Source organism: Solenopsis invicta, chromosome 12 (genome assembly GCF_016802725.1).
Source record: "Solenopsis invicta isolate M01_SB chromosome 12, UNIL_Sinv_3.0, whole genome shotgun sequence".
Taxonomy (NCBI): Eukaryota; Metazoa; Arthropoda; class Insecta; order Hymenoptera; family Formicidae; genus Solenopsis; species Solenopsis invicta.
The window spans coordinates 7097108-7120396 of NC_052675.1; the positions used below are offsets into that span (position 1 = coordinate 7097108).

At 43.9% G+C, this 23289-nt stretch overlaps 1 protein-coding gene across 1 annotated transcript; it reads left to right on the plus strand.

Moving 5' to 3' along the window:
• Positions 1–5553: 5553 nt before the first annotated feature.
• On the plus strand, positions 5554–9081 carry LOC105201279. The gene is made up of 3 exons (XM_039455407.1): positions 5554–6699; positions 6814–7893; positions 8011–9081. The coding sequence occupies exons 1-3, from the start codon at positions 5554–5556 to the stop codon at positions 9079–9081; spliced, it is 3297 nt and encodes a 1098-aa protein (XP_039311341.1).
• The last annotated feature ends 14208 nt before the right edge of the window (positions 9082–23289 follow it).

A 23289-nucleotide genomic window follows, 5' to 3' on the forward strand; every position in this document is an offset into this window, starting at 1 on the left:
AAACACTGAGGTTATTTCTCGAGCAAGAGCGGCTGTAACGGAAGAAAAAATATGAGCTTGGTTCGCTGAAGTCATCAAATTCATGGAAGAAGAGGGTGCCGCTGACGTATTGGAAGATGGCAATCGCATATTTAATTGCGATGAGATAGGAATGCACACGTGTCCAAAGACGGGCATTGTTCTCGGTCCAAAAGGATTCAAAAATCTTTATGAAATCGCAAGTGGTCCTGAGAAAGAATCAATCACAGTATTGTGCACATATTCTGCCGCTGGAAAAGTGCCACCTCCGATGGTAGTCTACCTTTACAAGAGGGTCCCTAGCCACATTGCTGACTCATTTCTTGACGGATGGGCTATCGGTCGTTCTGATTCTGGGTAAATGGTGTCAAGCGAATACGTGGCAAACTGTGTCTCGAACTGTGCACATTCTGCATTGAGAAAAGAATTATTGTGTACTGTCTACCATTGAATTCCACTCATATCATGCAATCGTGCGACGTATCAATATTCCGACCGTTGAAAGTTTGCTGGAAAAGAATCGTTAGATCTCATAAACAAGAATCAGGCAAAGCTATAACGAAGGCAAACTTTGTTACCTTGTTTAAAACGGCATTCGACAAATCAGCCAAGAAAGAAACAATTACGAATGGCTTTAAAGCATGCGGGCTCTTTCCATTCAACCCTGATGCGATTAATTACGCAAAGTGCATTTCAGAACGACACAAAGTCATACGAAATAAAACAACGAAGGACGTTCCGATTTCCGACGAATACGCGATAACGAAGAAAGTTATAGAGCACATTCTAGGACCAGATGCAACAGATACACTCATACAAACATACCACGGATGCGACGACTGCGACGATTCCTTATTTAAAATGTGGAAACTATGCATAGAAAGATCAAATGGTTCGGATCTTCCCAATATGAACGCGAAAATCCCATCAAACCAAGAATTTGATCTCAATGTCAATGATGCAACGGATCAAATACAAGAAATTAGGGCTCCGCATTCTTTGGACAGACTTGGTGCATTGAATGAAATACCTATCGAGTTTTTAGGATGTTACGTTGATTTTTCCCTGACCGATATTGCAAACGAATTGCAAATTGTGGATGGATCAAATCTCGTAGAATATCCAACCGTTCAAGCACTTATGACATCTACTTACATAATCGAGAGTACTGTACTGGAGTCCGAAAAACCCGAAAGTAAAAAGACTGATGTACATAGTGTTCCATTAGACAAAACGTCCCACAAGATTGACGTAGTTAGGATGAAGGAGACGCCAGTAGAGCAACCCGAGTCCACAAATCCTATATGCAAAGAGGCTGATGTAACGAGTGTTCCAACCGATCAAACGTCCCACAAGATTAATGCAGCTGAGATGAAGGAAACTACAGTAGAAAAGCCCGAGTCCAAAAATTCAGAAATTAAAGAGACTGATGTACCACCTAGTGTTCCAGAAGATCAAACGTCTAAGAACAAGCCAACAATTTTGAGCAAGATGGTTAGTCGCCAACCGTTCCACACAAGAATCGATGATTCTACTGATAAAATTTGGAATAAACACCTCCATTGGCCCAATGTTGGCGACAAATCAGTAAAGAAAGGACAACAAAAAGTGCTGACTGAGCAGGTACCCTTTGCGATTACATCAAAAAAATGGAAAGAGATGACAGAAAAAAAACAAAACAAACTACTGGAAAAGCAAGAGATAACTGCAAAAAAAATTACATTAAGAGAAGAAAAAAAACAGAAGAAAGAAGAAAAGTCTAAAAACAAAATTAAGAAGGAACCACAAGGAAAGAATAACTCCTGTATGAAAAAAAAGAATGCAGTCGTGAAGAAAGCCAAAAATATGGACAAAAACAAAAATACTGAGGATAACAGGATAAATGCAGCATTGCCGGTAGCTCGGAGACAGCGGGTCAAGAATAATTCTGACATGCAATCTTCAATAGTAATCGAAGAAGAGAATACTAAATTATCCGTAAAAAGTGGGGTTAAGAGAAAGAAAGCTGTAAGAACTGCTGTAAAAAAACAGAAAAAGACAGAATAATGAAAGTAGTAGTGACATTAGTCCACTTATCTACACATCTACCTATCACTGCTGTGCAAGAATAAAAGTACAAAATTATCGATAATTAAAGTTCCTAATTATTTGTTATATTACTTTTGTTATATTACTTTATTGAAAAATGTTTGATAATTATTACTGTTAAGACTGCAGATACCTACTTTATGTATAAAATCTTGCGAAATAAATGATACATTAATACCTATAATTACTTTATTTGATAGTGTTCATTCACTGGATTTTGCTGTTTATTTACTGGATTGGTCTGTTCAATTATTGGTGCAGAAGCTGTTCATTGATTGGGTCCGAGTGTTCAATTACTAGGGGAACTGCTATTTTCACTTTCAATAAGATTTTTTATATAAATTTCTGTTCGAATAATACGTTTTAACGATCTAATTCAAATATTTAGGATATAATATGTCGAATAAAATTGGTTTTGTCAGTCCATAACCATCAGTACAAAGAAAACCTTTCCCAAAACTGACCGTGCGTTTAATTTATTCACTGGTGCACTCACCCTATTGTTCATAGTATCCTTATTTTACCTGTCAAAGTTTTTGTAATAATCGCTATCTATGCATAATCGTCTTGTCATTGTACCCGTCCTTCGTTTTGTAAGTAGTCGGCTAATTCTTCCCTAACTTCTTGTGCCGTTTTACATGATCGACGAGCCACATTTTGTAATAACAATAATGAAGTCATGTTACCCGTATTCATAAATCTCCAGCTACCTTCTATAAAACGTCCTTCGATTTCTGAATGAAAAACTCCTAGAGGCGTATAGATATTTACAGAATTTGTGCTTCTCCTTAAGAAATCATGCAAATGAGCTACAGTCATTACAATCAATTGAGCTTTTTCTGGTTCCAGGAGTAGTGGTTTTTGGAGCACTCGAAAAACTGCTGACGCTATGCCAAAAACATTTTCCACTACTCTGCGTGCTCGACATATTCAATAAATAAAAACTCTTTGTGTTGAATGTTTTCTGTGCATTCCTGCAAATGGTTTCATTAAATTTTCAGTCAAAGCAAACGCTTCATCTCCAACAAAAAAGTAAGGAACAGCCTTTTCGCTCCCGTTAAGAGGTTTTGGTGGAGGAAAATCCAATTCATTTCGTTCCATTTTTTGACCTAATTGGCTCGCTTTAAATACACCACTATCTGAAATTCTTCCTTGACATCCCGAATCCACAAATAAAAAATTATAATTGGCGTCAACTAAAGCAAATAGCATAATGCTAAATGTAGATTTATAATTAAAAAACTTGCTTCCACTATTTCTAGGTGAACAAATAATCACATGTTTGCCATCAAGAGCTCCTAAGCAATGTGGAAAGATCCACATATCTTCGTATTGTTTAGCTACAGTTAATCATTTTTGTTGTGTAGAAGGTAGCTGTAAAAAATATGTACATCAATGAAATGCATTTATTTGATTAAACAATACGTTTTTTTAAACTAAGTAACAAAATAATTAAACAATCTCAGTATTTCGAAAGACACATTTGACATATGAAAAAAATTACGACGATTGTTTCTTGTCTTTAATACCTTTTTATTTTCTAATTACAAAAAATAGAATATACTTTTTATTATAGATAACAACTGAAAAAGAAATTTTCAATGTTGAAGACTGCGAGATCGCATCCAACTGTGTCCGACAGCCGAATTGCTCGTTCTCGCGCCGCGACCAAGCCAGCAGCGGCGTGACAACGCGTGAACGGCAGCGGGAGAGAGCGTGATCTCCGGTGTTTGCGCGAGCTTCTAGAAGGAATTCGGAACCGCCGTTGCTAACTAAGCATAAGCAAGAGAAGTCGAAAAACAGCCTTGACGACCGACGGATTCCTCTAGAAGCATTCCTCGCGCACATTATAAATAGGTGGCTCAGTGCCATTAAGGGCACTTGCTTCGAAACTGTACTCGCGTTCGGTGCGTCGCCGACGTTTTGTGAAGTTCAATAAAGTTCTAAATTCAAGTCAAGCATCACTCAGTTCGTCTCAATCACTACTCCGCGTGCCGTTTGCAGTGCCGAAATATTTGGCTCATTTTCTGGTCCTTCGAGCCGGATCGTGCGTCGCGGCCGGTGCATATCTGCCTACATTTTCCTCTCGCGGAGTAAACGTGCCAGTACTGTAGTGTGAGTGGTGGAGCTCGACCTCCAAATTATCCGGAGGCGTTATTGGAGCAGCAATCTGAGCTCCGCGGACGCATCTCTCGCGTCGTCGCAAACCTCAAAAAGACCGGTGTCGCGAACCTGACCGTCGACCACGTCCAAGCGGCCTTGGCCATTTTGGAAAAGCGATGGGCAAAGTTCGAGGAGAACCACGATAAGCTCAGGCTTGCTCACGGGAAGGAGTTAAGGAAAACCGAGTACTATACGAACGACCATGCCGAAGAGGTGGAGATGCTCTACACCAGCCAACGAGCTGCATTAATGGACCTGGGGCGGTCGTTGAAGGCAAAGACCGAAGGAAATGTTTCGACGACGGTCAGGGCCGAAAGCACGCAGCGAGCCCCGCTTCCTCGGCTCGAGCTCCCAACGTTCTCCGGCAGGTTCGAGGACTGGCCGGTATTCCGTGATCTGTTCGACTCCATCGTCGGTCAGGATCCGCATTTGTCCGACGTCCAAAGGCTCCACTATCTAAAGACGAGGGTCAAGGGAGGAGCGGAACAGCTTCTGAGGGGCTTGCCCTCAACGGACGCGAATTATGAACGCGCGTGGTCAACCTTGAAGGGTCACTATGAGAAAAAAAAGGTTGTTAGTCAAGGCTTACTTGTCCGCGATTACATCGTTGCCCAAAATGAAAGCGGACTGTGTAGCCGACCTGCGACGGATCTACCATGGCATGGTAGCATCCACCCAAACTTTGGAAGGTATCGGTGAGCCCGTTTCCAATACCACTCAATTGCTCGTGCATCTCATGGTGGAGTTGCTCGACGCGGGTACAAGACGTGAGTGGGAAAATTCCATCGCGAAAAAAAGCGACCCGCCGTCGTTTGACGAGTTCAAGGACTTCCTCGAGTAACAGCTTGTGACGCACGAGTCGCTGCGGTCTGTCAAGGGGGAGTCCTCCTCGGGAAGATCCGCTCATCACACCGGGAGGCAGAGCGGAAGCTCCGAGCGCAGCTGCGTGGTGTGCAAGCAGAATCACTTTATTATGAACTGCGAGAAGTTTCGTCGGAAACCTGCAAAGGAGCGGTTGGAGGTAGTGACCGCCAATCGCCTGTGCATCAACTGCATAGGACGACATCAGGTGAGCGCGTGCTCTTCGCCGAGGGCGTGTGCTAAGTGCGCCGCGCGCCACAACATACTCCTGCATGACGCGTACGAGACGGCTCCGTTGTTGCACCTTCGCCGTCGGTGCATGCCGCGCGGCACCCTCACCTCGAGCCCCCGCAGACGCTTCTCCCCACCGCGCGCGTTCTAGTGACGGATCAATTCGGAACTTTACACGCGGTTCGAGCCCTCATGGATCCGGGATCAGAGACTTCGTTGATCACAGAATCGCTGGCCCAACGCCTGCGACTGCCGCGGACACCGGCGTCCGTGGCAATTTACGGAGTAGGCGGGTTGAAGTCGGGGGTGTCGCGGGGACGGATCGCGATGAATCTGACCTCGCGCGTTGGAAACGCGGTGTTTGCCATCTCCGCCTTGGTGATGCCAAGACTCTCGATTTACGGTGGTTCCGTGGAAGCTAACTCCAGCGGATGGTCGCACATCCGCGGCCTTGATCTCGCTGACCCTGACTTCAGTTCTACGGACCCAGTCGAGCTGCTACTCGGTGTCAACGTCTACGCCAAGGTGGCACGACCAGGCATGCGGCTGGGAGGTGATGAGGAACCAATTGCGCAGCAGACCGCTCTGGGATGGATCATCATGGGTCTGGTAAGCACTTGTCAGGTGACCACAGCCTTGACTTCGTTGCAGTGCTCCGCTGTTGACGATTTGAACGCATTGGTGCGTCGATTTTGGGAACTGGAGGAACCGCCGCGAGCGACACTCCCCCTGTCTCCGGGCGACGCGGCTTGCGAGGAGCATTACTTGCGGTCGCATTCACGGGACGCCTCGAGACGTTACGTCGTCCGACTCGCGACTCGTTCGGCTCTGCCGGACTTACGTGACACGCGACTCACCGCGCTGCGAGTGTTGCAGGCGAACGAGCACCGCTTCCGGAGGGAAGTCGCTCTTCGTGACGCGTACTCACAATTCATGACCGAGTACCTCGAGCTTGGCCACATGACGCCGGCGTCTCCCTTACCGGCGGACTGTTCACGCGTCTGTTACTTGCCCCATCACGGAGTATGGAAAGGCGACGGCGAGGAGGCTAGGATCCGCGTCGTGTTCAACGGCTCTTCACGGACATCCTCTGGTACCTCCTTAAATGGCGAACTTCTTGCAGGGCCGAATTTATTGCCGACGCTCTGCGACGTGATAACGCGCTGGCGTAAACACCAGTTTGTTCTTGCTGCGGACATCGAAAAGATGTACCGGCAGATTTGGGTGCATCCGGAGGACCGTGACCTTCAACGGATTTACTGGAAGATAGGCAGCCGAGTCCAGGAGTTCCACCTTAACACGGTTACTTACGGGCTGGCCAGTGCACCCTACTTGGCTGTTTGAACGTTGCGTCAGCTTGCCGAGGACGAGGGTGCACGCTTTCCTCGGGCCGCTGAGGCCCTGCGGCGGGACACCTATGTGGACGATGTATTGTCTGGGGCCTCCTCTCAGCTCGAGACCTGCGAGCTGCGCGAGCAGCTGACTCAGTTGTGCTTGGCGGGAGGCTTCCGCTTACGCAAGTGGGTCGCCAACCATGAAGACCTGCTGCGCGACATCCCCGCTGAACACCGGTCGTCACTGCCGTCGACGGTCGCATTGACGTCGGAGGAGCACGACGTCCTGGGGATACGTTGGCTTCCCGCTGAGGAGAGCTTTGCTCCAACTGTCAAGAGCATGGCAGAGGAGTTGGTCACCAAGCGCACGGTGTTGAGGCAGACCGCGCGTCTCTTCGACCCGCTGAGCTGGCTCGCCCCGGTCGTAATAAATGCTAAACTTCTCATTCAGGCGGCCTGGCTACGGCGACTTGACTGGGATGCTCCCCTTGCTGCAGACGACGTGGAGTGCTGGCGACGGTTGCGGACGGAGCTGCCCGTCCGGGAGGAGATCCGCATCCCGCGTTGGTCACGTGCGTATTCTCCGGGCGCGCTTATTGAGATGCACGGTTTCGCCGATGCGTCGGAACGCGCCTACGGAGCGATTTTATACCTCCGCACAATCGCGGACGGCAGGGCGTGGCTGACGCTGCTGATCGCCAAGACGCGAGTCGCGCCGCTCAGACAGGTCTCCCTTCCGCGACTGGAGCTTTGCGCGGCTGCTCTGTTGGCTCGGATCGCGGCTCACATCGCTTCCGTCCTGGCCCTGGATGGAGCGGCTATTCACCTTTGGACGGACTCCACAGTCGTTCTGGAATGGCTTCAGGGACATCCCACGCGATGGACAACCTTCGTGGCAAACAGGGTCGCCGAGGTTCAAGGAGCACTGCCGGACGCGCACTGGCATCACGTGCCGGAGCGGATCAATCCGGCCGATTGTGCATCACGGGGAATGTCACCCCTGGAGCTGCGAGCGCATGAGCTCTGGTGGCGAAGACCTCAGTACCTGTGGGCGAGCTCTGCGGCTTGGCCGGCCGAGACCGCGGTGGCCTTGAGTCGTGGACTGCCTGAGCAGCGAGCTGCTCGGGTCCACATCGCTTGCGAGGGGCAAGAACCGGAGGAGCTGACTCGCTTCTCCTCGTTGCACCGTTTGCTTCGGGTGACCGCCTGGATGCGCCGCTGGTTGGCAACTTCGCGTGCCGACTTAACGCGGGGGGCAGTGCTCTCGGCTACTGAGCTGGCTGACGCTCGGGCCATGTGGATCCGATGCGCGTAGAGGATTGCCTTCCGGGACGAGATTAGGGCTCTGTCGAGGGGACGTATCGAGCGCTCTCGGAGTCCACTCCGGTTGCTGAGTCCGTTTCTCGACGATAGGGGACTGCTGCGCGTGGGTGGTCGACTGAAGCACGCGCTGTTGAGTGTGGACCAGCGTCATCCCATAATACTTCCGCAGGGCTCGCATCTCACCTATCTGGTGGTCGCGGACGAGCACGGTCGTGTTCTTCATGGAGGGACCCAATTAACTCTCGCATCGTTGCGTTGGAGGTACTGGGTACTGCGAGGTTGGCAATTGGTGAAGCACTACATTCATCGTTGTCTTCCATGCTTGCGATGGCGGGCGGCGAACCCCCAACCACGGATGGGCAGCCTTCCACGAGCCAGAGTCGTTCCGAGTCGACCGTTCACTCATACGGGCTTGGACTACTCTGGACCGATCCTCCTGCGCACCACGAAGGGTCGAGGTCACAGGGCCTACAAGGCCTTTGTGGCGGGCTTTGTTTGTTTCAGTTCGCGAGCCGTCCACCTCGAAGTCGTTAGCGACTACACAGCTGATGCCTTTCTTGCAGCGTTCCGGCGCTTCGTGTCCCGCAGAGGATTGTGCTTGCACCTGTACACTGACTGCGGGACTAACTTCGTGGGCGCGGATCGACAGCTGCGCGGTCTTTTGGGAATGGCGAGCAAGAGTAGCCGGAGTATAGTAGGAAAGCTAGCAGAGGAGGGTGTGGAGTGGCACTTCAACCCTCCCGCTGCCCCTCACTTTGGCTGCCTCTGGGAAGCTGCGGTCGAGGCCTTCAAACACCATCTGCGCCGAGTCATCGGCGAGTCAACACTGACTTACGAGGAGATGGCTACATTTTTGGCCGAAGTGGAGGCGTGTCTCAACTCTCGATCGTTACAGGCGCTCTCGGAAGACGCCGACGAGTTGGATGTGTTGACACCGGGTCACTTTCTCGTTGGCGGTCCGTTGAAGGCTATCCCCGAACCGGCACTGACGGGGATTCCCCCCAGTAAGCTGACACGCTGGAAGCTACTCCAGCAAATGAGGGATCATCTTTGGCAGCGATAGTCGCAGGAATACCTCCAGACGCTGACCCCTCGACCAAAGTGGTGACGTGCAGAGGGTAGCCTGAAGGAGGGTCAGCTTTGCCTACTGAAGCAGGAAACAACGCCGCCGACGCGGTGGCCCTTGGTGCGTGTCATGCGTCTCCACCTGGATGATGATGGCGAGGTGCGGATCGTGACCGTTCGGGGAGCTACAGGGGAGCTTCGGCTAGAGTCCCTAGAAGTAGAGAGTCTGGACATCTGTTCCTAAAATGTCGGTGATGATTATGTCAGTGTATGTACGTGAGCTTTATGTGTGTGTATGTTTATCGTTGTGTGCACTTGAACGTATTGTATGCTGTTATCGCATTGGCTAAAGAGGATTAAACAGGGATCCGTATTGGTGCTGCCATTTTAGGTGCACAATCACGTGTATCCAATCACGTGGAACCCCGAGATGTCCAGACTCTCTACTTCTAGGGACTCTAGCTTCGGCGACCAGTTATCAGGCTCGTCCCTCTTCCAACGGACGAGGAGAGTACGCAGCGCCATGACTAGCTGAGCTCACTCAGGGGTCACATTCGGAGGAGGCTCGCTATATTGTGCGCTGCGGTTCAAGGTCTCTCCTCTGTTCGCACTGCGCCAGTTGAGCGGGTTGTGCAGCCCGTTGGATATAATAATAGTACATAGTTCTACAGTAGCGTTAGTTATAATGAGTTGTGTTCTTAGGTTGTAAGGAGCTAGGCCAGCATTGTTGCGCTGTTTCGGGCGGAGTAAAATCGCCGAAATTTTTATCGGCGAGGCGGGCGGGATGTGCGAGATCGCATCCAACTGTGTCCGACAGCCGAATTGCTCGTTCTTGCACCGCGACCAAGCCAGCAGCGGCGTGACAACGCGTGAAAGGCAGCGGGAGAGAGCGTGATCTCCGATGTTTGCGCGAGCTTCTAGAAGGAATTCGGGACCGCCGTTGCTGACTAAGCATAAGCAAGAGAAGTCGAAAAACAGCCTTGACGACCGACGGATTCCTCTAGAAGCATTCCTCGCGCACATTATAAATAGGTGGCTCAGTGCCATTAAGGGCACTTGCTTCGAAACTGTACTCGCGTTCGGTGCGTCGCCGACGTTTTGTGAAGGCCTCAATAAAGTTCTAAATTCAAGTCAAGCATCACTCAGTTCGTCTCAATCACTACTCCGCGTGCCGTTTGCAGTGCCAAAATATTTGGCTCAAAGACCCAGCAGAAACAGTTGATAAAATTATTGTGGACCGTGCAAATGAAGAAGCAGTAATGACCGTTCATAACCACCGACTAATAAGAAACTGAAAGTGAATGAAGAACGACTTGAAAAAGCTTTTAGTATTCTAGAAGCATCTGCTGCAGGCAAGAAAGAAGATAATGAATTCCAAATTTTTGGAAATTATATTGGTAAAAAATTAGAAAAGTACCCGCTTATAACAAGGAACGCAGTACAACAAGGAATAATGGCCATTATTTGTAATGCTGATATGGGATTTTACACCTTTTTCATCTACTCAGCCACCAGGATATTCCTTACATCCATATTATCCTCAACCTCAAAATAGCTTTACTTTACATCAAAATAATCGTATACAACAGTCCGAACATCTACAACCATCTGTTTCTTATTCATTTTCCTCAGATACAAATACCACATCTTCTACATGTAATCAATCCCCTTTCCAATTCCCTTTCCTCAGCAAGTATTAACCCTTCACCCTCTCCAGGAAACATAAATGTCAATTCTCCTACATCATCTTTCCATAATTCTCCTGTTCCTATTACTTCTGAGGAAACCTTTTTATTTCAAAACTTGTAATAAAATACATGTAATCACCCAAATAGCACAAGATATTTATAAAACATTTACTAAATATTTATAATATTTATTTTAATATTTTATAAACATTTATCATAAACATTTAATAAATGTTTTTGTGGCCGTAGATTGGACTGATCATAAATATTTATCATAAACGTTTCAAAAATATTTATGATAAATATTATGGTAAATGTTTTGAACACGTTTATTAATTATTATGATAAATATTATGATAAATATTTTGAAAATGTTTATTAATTATTATGATAAATAATATGGTAAATATTTTGAAAATGTTTATTAATTATTATGATAAAGATATGTAAAATTTTACTTTTTTTATTAAATTTATATAAAATTTTTTAGTATTAAAAATTGCATCAGCAAACAATATTTTTTAAATATTTATTGTTGTGTATTTTAAATATTTAAAAAAACATTGTCTACTGATTGGAAATAGTAGAATCCAACTAAAAATTATAAATTAATTTTAATTTTATTTATTATTTTATAATTACAATATTAATATACATAGACAATTCTTATCATACTCAGTTAAGCCTGCCGCAGACGATACGTTTTTTCTTACGAGATTGCTTACGTGCTCCTATACTGGCAGTCTTACGTGCTCCCGTACTGGAAATGGGTAGCTTACGGGCTACGCTACTGGCTCGCGTACTGGATTTTCGTAATAGATCATGTCCTATTTTTCTTACGTGATTCTGTACTGGTTTATTGTGAAAGCCAATCAGGACGCAGTCTTATAGGTTATACTGGGTTATACCAGGTTATACTGTCGAAGTGTTGTCAAAGTTCAAACGTGAATTCACTTCGCAAACATAACATCGTGCAGAAATGAAAAGACTTCAAAATAGTCCAAAGAAAGTATTTTATGTTTAATAGAGGCCTACTAATAAGAACCATGTTTATATGCGATAAACACACCAAATTACCATAATAAACACAGTAAAAGTGAGGCATTAAAGAATGTATTGACTGTCGACTCCATAAACGTCGGCGATATTTATTTCGTTGTCGCAATTTTTCAATAATTAAAAATAATGCAATTTTAAGACAATGTACAACTGTTGCAATAATTTCATCCATCTCATCTATCTCATCCATATTTAAGCGTGCTGCTTCTATGAAACAAATTTCAGTTGCTTAGCCCGTACAAAAACTCGCACCGTGTGAAGCCACGGCCAGTAGCACTGCCAGTACCATTGCCCGTACGGTAGCAAGTAAGAAAATCCAATTAGAAATCCAGTAAGAAAAAACGTATCGTCTGCGGCAGGCTTTAGACGTTAGCGGGGAAAGGTATTTAAAGGTTCCTTCCACATGTTCTGAGACTTAATTCGTGCGTAGATATCAATAAAAACGCCGCCGGCAGACAAAGTTCAGGCGCCACAACTCTCTTAAATTTAATTTTTTGAGGAATACCCGGCATACAGCGCCTATTTAATGTACTAAACTTCCTCAAGGATTACTAATGGATTATATTCAATTTACTTAAGGGTCTCAAGGGCTTTCAGATCTATTCTATAGATAATAGACACACCTCGGCATGGCTCGCTCAACGTGGCTCAACAGGAACAGGAAGTAGCTGCTCAGTCGCCGGTCGCCGGTCGGCCACAGATCGTTCACGTGACGCTGTTGGTATGTTCTTTTCAGTTTCACTTCAAATGCAGTTGAAAAGAACAGACCAGAAACTTACGATAGTGGCCTAGCTTACATCGAGCACTTGATACGCGTACTATAACTCGTAACTTTCTATTAAATTTTTTCTATTAAATCTTACTTTTGACGATGCGTGTATACATGATAAATATATTTAATAATCTTGATTCATATTGTACCAGTTTAGTATACTATTTTTTCAATTCATTGCCGAAATTAAGATAATTTAATAGAAAATTACTATAATAGTACGCGTGTATCAAGTGTTTGGTGTAAACTAGGACAGTAAAGAGGAACCGATAGTACATATTATATATACATCAAAACAGTATAAAAAAGAATAAGAAAAGCTACGCAACGATACCACTAATTATTTTATTTGTGTTTATCATAAATATTTACATAATATTTTTGTAAATATTTATTCTTCATTTATCATAAATATTTTGGAAAACATTTAATAAATATTTTAACAATATTTTAGATAAAGATTTTTATAATTTTTTCCGTCATATATATAAAATATTTATAAAATATTTCTATAATATTTATAAAAAATATTTATGATAAACGTTTATTAATATTTATCATATATATTGTGTGCTATCTGGGCACTTACCTGTATGTTATCTTTTAATACCTCTACCAAAGCTTGACTGACTTCGAGAATAATACTGCTTATACACTGTTTCGAAATTTTAAACAAATATTGTAAACTGCTATATGAATCCCCGGTTGCCAAAAAACGAATTGTTACTGCTAATCTGTCTTGCACTGAGATAGCAGTTCTAAGGTGAGTATCTTGTTTTTTAATTTTAGGGCCAACCAAATTAATTAAAATGTCAAAGTCAGTGGGTGACATGCGTGTAAAATTTTCATAGTGTCCACTTATGAATTGAAATTTAAGATCAGCTAGCAAAGTGGCACCTTCAGTTGCTACTCTTCTTGTATATAATTGTGTCTGCCACCATCTCCTTTCTTTTTTCTTTTGTTTTTTTTCTAAATAATAATGAATATAAATATATGCTGCTGCAGCTATATCCATGGTGTTTGCTTATCGCACTACGCTCAAGAACTGAATTAAAATAAAAATGGAATGCTCAGTACGCGGCGACGTTCGCGACGAGATTCGTTGCGGCGTTCGCAACCAAATTTGCGGTGGCGCGATGACGTTCGCGACGAAATTCGCGGCGATATTCGCAACGGCGTTCGCGACGGCATTTTGTTACAAGTGTGTACACCCATGGAATTTGATTCTGTCCATGGGGAAATTTTCCAAACTAAAAAGTCGCTATCTTTCTACATATTTACAGTTTATGATTAACGTAACGACCAATAAGCTCTAGTCGTTACACTAATCACAAACTGCGAGTATGTAGAAAGTGGTGACTTCTCAGTTTAGAAAATTTCTCCATGGACAGAATCAAATTCCGTGGATGTACGATAAAAATTTATTTGATATATCTATTCAACCTTTTTTAAATGATTGTACATTTTCATTATAAGAGAATATAAACTTAGTGGTTCATTAAATATCCGTTTCTATGTTCATTTCCTTTTTATTTATCACCATCATATACATTAACAGATGCATAAATTAACATAAACTTATGTAACAACATAAACTTGAGTAACAATATAAACTTAAAAAACATAGAACATTTAGAAATTACGTTTTTTGTTTTTTATAATTTTTATTCGTTTGTTTATTAATTTTATTTCCTGCTTGATTTTTTGGTTTACAAATAAATAAATATTTCAATATTCGGGTAGAAACACTGAACTCTATGAAAATACATGAAAAGTCAAGTTAGGGTAACTATTACAAATGGCGCTCATCCTTAAGAAGTTATTCTTTTCAGCGACCATCCTCCCAATAGGAAACACGAAACGAGAACGTAATTGGAGTGCTGAGTTTAGCCTCCTATTCTCCTACTCCATGGTTCCCACCATGGTGGAAGGAATAGCATGGTGTATGCAGTTCGGCTAAACCACGCCCACTTTTGCTCTGCAAGGGCTACAATTAATCAGACAACTGTGAAAAGTAAAATTATTTAGTGTCAGCCTGTTGGTATGCTGGATCTACCTTCTTTGTTTCACACGTGATAGTTTCTCTTTCTATTCTTGTATGTATATTTCCATGGCTCGATTTACATACGTCAGAAGGAAGGTGTGATTTGCATGTAAATGATATTTTTTAATATTTTACAATTGAACAAGTTTGTTGTTATATCAAAATTAAATATTAAATTGGAAAGGCTTAACAATAAGACAAATACAGTTATTTTCGCTCGGTTAAATTCTGAGCGTCCTCATTATTGTATAGATTTTTAGCAATAAAAAGTAAATAAATAAAAAATAAATAAGTAAATAAATAAATAAATAAAAAATAAAAAGACAATAAAATTAAACCTAAAAAACATATAAAAATATAACTATACGAAAAGTCTTGTAGTTATTAAAAAAAAAATATATATATATATATTAACAATAAACGCCATAAAGCAGATATGGATGGGGCACGTGTATAGCGATATAAATATTTTTAGTTTATTTCTGAAAAATGTGTCTTCAAACTATAACTTTACCATACATGTTTGAATTTGTTGTTAAATATGCTATAAGTTTTGACATAAAATAAATTTTAAATTTTTCAGAAATTTAGAAGAGAAGGAGAATTTCGAGAAAAATGACATTAAAAAAAAATCTAAACAAAGTGTTATAAAATACATAAAAATATATAAAACTTTTATTTGAAACTTTTTTTTATATTTTTTACCATTTCGACGGTATTACTTCAGAAATTAAAAAATCAATTTATTTCAAGAGTGTGTATCACCCTCTTGACAATCATGTGGGCCCGTTGTAATACATATAAAAATACGAGTCCCATATTTTTATCTGTATTACAACATATTAAAGGCTTGTCAATTTCTTACAAACTCTTACGCTGTTTCCTATTTCTTTCACACGTCTTCTGGCGATGAAGAGGAAATGGAGGAAACTAACCGAATGAACCGAATCTTCGGTCAAAAATTAGTGCAACACTTCATGTGCATAACTGTTTCCAATAGAAAGAAAAGCAGATACTTGAATAAGTGCATGAAACAAGGACAGATGACTCGGCATACCAACAGGCTGACGCTAAATAATTTTGCTTTTTACAGTTGGCTGTCTGGTTCATAATAACTCACCGATAGACGAAGAAGGCAAATTTTTAGAGAGAGACACGCGCGAACTGCACACACCATGTTAGGGGTGCGCACGATTGGACACCGCACGATTGGACACCACCACTCACAGCGGCCGATACCTAGAGTTTTTCCGTTGGTTTGGTTAGATAAGTCAAGATGATTGGTTGGTGTCCAATCGTGTTGTGTCCAAAAGAGTGTCACCCCCATGTTATCCTTCCACCATGGTTCCCACTCCGGCCGGCCCAACCGCGCGCGCTGATTGGTACGTCCGACCGCGCGGACCGCTATATAAGCCGGCAGCGGGCAGCCGAAATCAAGGTCCGTGGATTGGCGTTGGAGGGGAAGGAAGGTCGTTGCATCCACTTCAACGATGTGGAACGAAAATGGCGGCGGCCATATTTTTACTGCACACTTGCTCACTCATACAACTAATAGCTGTAGTACCTATGTACACTAACATTGACTCGCTGTCTCGAAAATGGTGGCTATGCAACGACCTTCCTTCCCCTCCAACGCCAATCCACGGACCTTGGCCAAAATTAGATCGCTCCGAGCCACCGATCTCGCTCCTACGCCGGGTATCCTCGGCGCTCCTTAGCTTGGGTATTCTCAAGCACCTCCTCGGGAACGGGCATTCTTGTTCCAACTATCTCACGACGGGAATACTCGTCGGTCCTAACGGCTGGGAATACTCGGTCGATCCCATCCTCCGCCCGCGTCGGGAATACTCGTCGTTTCCACGGCTGGGTATTCTCGGCAAATAGGAACCGTCCGTCCCGCACGTCCGTTCTCAAGACCAACACCGTCGTCGGGGATACTCGACGCCGTTCTCCGACTCAATCCGTAAACCTACTCCCCACAGGGTGACAACGCCTCGCGGGGTGAGACCACTTAGGTCTCTAACGTTGACCACCCTCGCGCATCGCGAAAATCTGCTGCACCGCCTCCGTTGATTCCGCGATCGCGACCGGCCATCGCGCGAGCCAATCATGGCCCGCACTTTAACCGCACTTTAAGTCAGCCGCTTCACGGCGACTCCGATTATTACTTCCGAGCGCATAGCGCATAATTCAAATCCGTCCGCCAGTTTCTTTATAGCGTTTTCGATTGGGATGCACTAGCTGCACTCAATGTCAGGCGCGTGTTCGATTGGCAGTGCCAATGCGCACTTGGCTAGTGTCACGTAGAGTCCTATATGAAGAGAGAAGCGACATCGAACCTCCACCACAACCTTCAGTATCCAATTGAGTCCTCCACCGCCATTTTGGGACCGCTCCAACGTCATCAAACACTATTCGTATCATTCTGCAAACAGCTGTGGTCACAATATGGCTGCTCGTTTAGCCAATCAAGTATCAATCAGATTACCAATCAGAGCTTGGACATCAATGTCGCTTCTCTCTTTATATAGGACTCTAGTGTCACGTGTTCGTTTAAACGCACGACACTCAGTGCGCACTAAGTGGCACGAGATATTTTGACCGTGCCAGTTCAGTGCACTGGATGCATGCAAGCATCAGTGCATTATTGTAAGCAATAACGAACAAAGTTTCAAATTTGAAAGAATGAGCAATCCGGATTTGGATCTTTTTAATATTTTGGAGACATTTTTGGAATCTTCTTCTAGTTCAAGCGAGGAAGAAGAAATAATTGCAATCTTCCGACCTAGAAGAATGATTCCAAAAACTGTAAATTATGTAGCATGTGAAAAAAATGGATAATGACACCGTAAGTGTTATATCTTTTATACAAGTACATCAATTTTATACCTTTTTTAAAATATAATTAATTACTTGATGTAATATAATAGCATTTTTTTAATGATTATATACTATTTAATTACATATAGTAAAAATCATTACTTACTGAGCACGAGATTACTTTTTCGAGGTTACTTTTTTCTTTTTTACGTGATCTATTATCACAGATATCTATCTAACAACTAGATTGCTACCTTTGGCTGAATAGCTGTGTCCGGCAGGATATCCGGATTTGGCCATCTTACCCAACAAGAAAATGGCATCTACGCGTAGATTAGGTTAGTGCGTATGTGTTTGACAGGTTTGGCAACTGAGCCGGTTGACCGCTGAGCACCGTTGATCATATTAATTGTGATTATCGAGTGTGTTTTTTTGATATCGTGCCATAATGCCAAGCAAGAGTGGTATTAGAGCGGCATTGGAACGGCCATTTTGTTGTAGGTAACATTGCTGAAACCGGATATCCTTCCTGCCTCAATACTGTCATATGCTAATGTCACAGGTTAGCAATCTAGTTTAATATTAGATATCTGTGTCTATTATAATTAACTTGTAACAAAACGCCCCTCCACCTCGCGCGCGCGGCCACTCCGCTCCGTCCACCCGAGCAATTCACCGGCAGAACGCCACGTGCGCGCACCGAGCTAACCTGTCGTGACGATCACGCGGCAGCACGCGCGCCGCCCGTGGCGTTCGGCAACGCTCCCACTCCGGGCCAGCCGACCGAACGCACGGATTGGTCCGCCCAACCGTGCGTTCGGATATATAAGCCGGCAGTGGAAACGCCGAGACAGATCTTCCCGGTCCGCCGAATCCGACAGGTCGAGTATCCTCGACCGCACTCCGACTCCCAAGAGGACGAGCATACTCGCCTCATCCTGACTCCCCTCGACGAGTATCCTCGTCGTTCCGACTAGCCGAGTATCCTCGGCTCATCCTATCGTACCGAATACCGTACACAGCCAATCACGGCGAGCATCCTCGCCGTGCTCCGTAGCCGAGTATCCTCGGCGAATCACCGCCCACGACGAGCATCCTCGTCGAGTCCACCGGCTGGGTATCCCTAGCCAATCCCTTCCGTTCTCTCCCTCAGGGAAGAATCTCGTGTAACCTAAAGCCTCGTCAGGGCATCCGCGTCCTGGCGAGAACTTCGCCTCGTTTTGCACGAGGCGGCTCGGGCGAGACGCGGAATCGTCACCGTCGCTCCGATCCCGCGTTCCGCGGCTCCCCGATCTCCCCGGACACCGAGTCCGTTTCAAACCACGCGATTTAATTTAAGTTAGAGTTATTTCTGTATTCTTATAATTTCGTAGTTCTAGGACTCCAGCTCTTATTATGTCTCCGTTTAAGTTAGAATTATCTTTTGTCACTTTACCGGCTCATCCGTACTCTCGCGGTTATTAATTCTTGTTTCGTACTTCAGTCTTGGCTCTCGCCTAGCGCGCTCGTTAGCCCCCGCGTCACCGCGCGCTTATCATTACCATCGCTCGAAATTCCGACCGCTTGGCGGCAATTGGTCGCCGCGACCACCGCGAGCCAATCGCGTCCCCGCTAAGGCTGGGTCCACTTGTCGCGAGGCGTTAGACACAATCTGCGAATGAGGCTACCTGTAAATACTATATTCAAATAAAGATCTCATATGTTTGTCAGCTAAATACCGAGTGCCATTATTATACCGAACCCGACCAATCCGGCGAGCTTATCCGCAACCGTATTCCGACACCTCCCGCAACCGCACGAAAACCACAAGCGTTACAAACTCAAGTGACACTTGCACTGAAAATTTGGGCGTGTTCTTTTGCATTTGCACTATTTAGTGCAACTCATGGAACTTGTCCAGTGTTGGCGTGAACTGAGTGCGCACTGGTGCGCACTAACTTTTTCCCAATCGAAAACGCTATAAGATGGTCTTAAATATAAGAATCGGGAGAGTCCCAGATGCGCACAGACCCAATTGGACACCACCAATTATAGCAGCCGATGCCTAGAGTATTTCCGTTGGTTAGGTTAGATTAGATTACGTGATTGGTGATGTTCGATCGGGTCTGTGCGCATCTGGGATCCTCCCTAAGAATCGACTATGAATACCGGCCAAAGAGTATTTTATAAAAAATTTTTTTTTAATTTTTTTAATACTTTCCCCCAAAACTTACCTATTTTTTTCAAAATTTTTGTTTTTTTTTTATAAGTAAAATAAAGCTTATTTTATTACAAATTCAACGGTATATGATAAAGTTACGATGCGATATTTCCATTTTCCAAAAATAATTAAAAATCACTCTATAAGACATAGTACAGTAGCGATCATTAGGATTGCGACACTTTTTTTCGATGAGTTTCTGAACGCGCAACTTTAATGCGAGATGGAAACTACTACTGTTAAGGAGGTTAGCAGTGTTGCCGTTGCTGGTGATTTTTCACCAGATTTGGGGATTTTCAATGATTTTTGGTGATGTTGTATCGATACGCCCCTCCGCCGTCCGTGCGCCTCCGTTCCGTCCTCCGAACAACGAACGCCGAGTGCAACCGGGGACCATGTGCGCGCACGACCGAACTTCACCGTGCGACCACGCGGCGACACGCGCGCCGATCGTGGCCGACCGTAACGCTACCAATCCGGCTCAGCCGACCGAGCGCGCGGATTGGCTTGCTCAGCCGCGCGTTCGGATATATAAGCCGGCAGTGGGAACGCACAAGGCAGATCCGTCCGACTATCCGACCCGTCCACAAGACCGAGCATTCTCGATCGCTCCTTAAAGATGAGCATTCTCGTCGCACTCCGATATCCTCGACGGGCATTCCCATCGCTATCCTCGACCGAGTATCCTCGACCAGTCGTCTCAGATATCCTCGGCTGCGTTCAGATTCTCCACCCGGTGAGTGATCTCTGGGTAACTGGGTAAATGGGCGGAGCTAATGAAAAGCTCCCTAGTGGTTTATGGAATCTGAACGCACTCTCAAACATTGGGTGTGTTTAGCAAATAACGCTGAGAAATAGTAACATAAATATCTCAGATTCAGAATAAATTACATAATAAATTAAGATAAACGATAAAGATAATACATAAATATTTTACTATGAATATTTTTATCAATATAACTAAAGTAGATGAAAATTAAATGTTCGTAGAATAGGACGAATCAATTTAAACAATGAAAATAAATTTTTATTTTAACAAATTAGATTAAGATATATATTGCGCATATCATCTATTATATGTATAGGCTTGTTTTCTATTCCTGCATTAGACTGCACTGGAACATTCCTTCTTGTTTTTACTAACTTTACTAACTTAACTACTAACTTTCACTTTAAGTGCACACTAATTCAGGGAGTTCAGGAACAGAAAACAAATAGTATATTTTATTAGTATCAGAAAATATTTAATAATACTAAAAATCTTTAACATACTAATCTCAAATATAAATATTTATATAACGGTTTTGTGAGACTGTAGACCAAGAAACCTTATATTAATAGAATAAAAGATTAATATTTATTAATCTGTAATTACATAAACAGAATAATAAACAAAACGTTTAAACTTTACTTGGTTATTAACGTTTTTTTTTATTATATTTATACATTTTAATTTTTATTTACTATAATATTTTAAATTAAATTTATTTTTTTATTTTAAATTTGTTTTAAATATACGAGCTTTATCACAAATGTATAGAAATTTTTATAGCGATACATTTTGGAACGCACCTTTACGTCACCCACCCGTTTCACCCGGCTCAAGGACCCATGTGGTTTTTCCACTCTCTCAGGATAGACAGAGTGATAAAGTGAACGACCCACCTAATGTCCGGTAGGGGCACTCTAAAGGAATCTGAACGCTCTTTAGGTGCCTGGGTGCACTCGAGTGGGGAATCTGAACGCAGCCCTCGACGAGCATTCTCGTCATCATCACCGGCCGAGCATTCTCGACCAATCACGTCCGAGATCCTCGACGAGCATTCTCGTCATCATCATCGGCCGAGCATTCTCGACCACTCACCGTCGTCCTCGAATACCTTTACTGTCGAACCGACAAATTTCGTAACCCATTCATCGGCAGGGCACAAGCAACCTGTCGATCGAGCCCCACTTGAACGGGGCGCGCTCGGGCGAATCGCGGCGGCGACCGCGCCGGCAACGACCCGCATTTGCGCACACGCTCACACGACCGCGTTAGCCAATCCCGCCGCGCCCCGCGACTCCCCGACCGTACGGGCAAGCAGTCCGCATAACTCACTAGTCTAGCCGAAACTTATAAATAGATAGTTCTTGCATTTAGATGTAAACCGCGTAAAAAGACCTTTACAGGCACTCCGCCGCGCAACTGGTAATCCGAATACCAGCTATATTATTATCTCTATCATTATCTCTTTGCGATCTCTATATTATTATCGCTATCATTATCTCTTTGCGATCTCTATATTATTATCTCTATCATTATCTCTTTGCGATCTCTATTATTATCGCTATCATTATCTCTTTGCGATCTCCTTATCTTTGTTATCTCATGCATCTTGTCAACGCTTTTTCTTTTTCTTTTGTTCAGCAATAAATCGTACTCTATCTTTTGCTACTTAAAACACTGGGTATAATCATTACGGACACCTGACCAACCGAAGAGCCTTATCCGGTCCGATCCCGAAGTTCCCGCACCGCACCGAACCGACCGAAACCGCGTACCGTTACAATGTGGTAAAAAACTTGCTTTGTTTGGTGATTTTTGCAATTGGCTGCGTTCAGCGGACTCAACCGTTGAGTGAGCGCTGGTTGTTATTGGTATATTCTTCTAACTCTAAAAATCTGATTGGATGATCTACAAGAATATCTTTGCTGAACACAGCCATTCGTGATAAAGGCAGTGTTTTGTCTTGCGCATGATCGATCAATTCGAATTGTGTAGCGGAGGAAAGATCGGACGATCTAAAACAGCAAACAATCTTATACCATATCTTACAACGATACAACTATAGTCGTGGTTGTAGTTAAAAAACATTCAGACGGAACGTATGTATTGAAAGCATAAAAAATTCGTAAACAGAAGCTTTATGTGGACGGCCTCTGCTATTTAGTCAGGAGATATATGAAATTGAGAATGAAAATACTGAAAATGCAAAGGTACGTAACACTCTATCTTACTATTGATACAAGTTCTTATTATTGACATGTATTAACCTAATTTACACTGGTCGTTTAATTTAATACACGTACCAAGTACCAAGTATAATATACGTGTTAAAGGCTATGTTCTGTTTCATGCATGGTGCGCATGATATATCGATCCATTTGTCCTTGTTTGACATTCAGGGAATTAAAAGGATAAAATGAGATAACATGCGCATCATACATGAAACAGAACGTAGCCAAGGCTGCGGTCCACTTAGCGCTTCAAACGCTACAGAGCATTCGTAACATTAATATGGCTGGTCCATTTGACGCTTCGGAACGCTCCCAATAGCTCTTATTATGTCATCAATACATCATTGTTTTCGCTCTCGATTTGCTCTAACTGTCTCACCTCGGGAGATGGGTTAGCCAGGCTGCGTTCCGAAATTCACTGCCAGTACTGAAAATCTATAGTATACGTAACGTGAACTATAGATTTTTAGTACTTGCAGTGTATATCGGAACGCAGCCGGTTAGCTGGAGCGTTTCAATATTTGGCGGGAAATTACGACTTGAGCCGTATTTCGATTCGCGCTGAAACCGCTCTTGGCTTCATCAATAGTTTGTTTGGGGCCGTATTTGTGTTTATACATGTT

Bases quoted from the DNA above. Each gene is read 5' to 3' on its own strand.
- LOC105201279 (XM_039455407.1), top strand. From the start codon at position 5,554: ATGGATCCGGGATCAGAGACTTCGTTGATCACAGAATCGCTGGCCCAA. The intron at 6,700-6,813 runs GTTTGAACGTTG...GCCTCCTCTCAG, and splicing joins CCAGTGCACCCTACTTGGCT to CTCGAGACCTGCGAGCTGCG. The intron at 7,894-8,010 runs GTGACCGCCTGG...CGATGCGCGTAG, and splicing joins CGTTGCACCGTTTGCTTCGG to AGGATTGCCTTCCGGGACGA.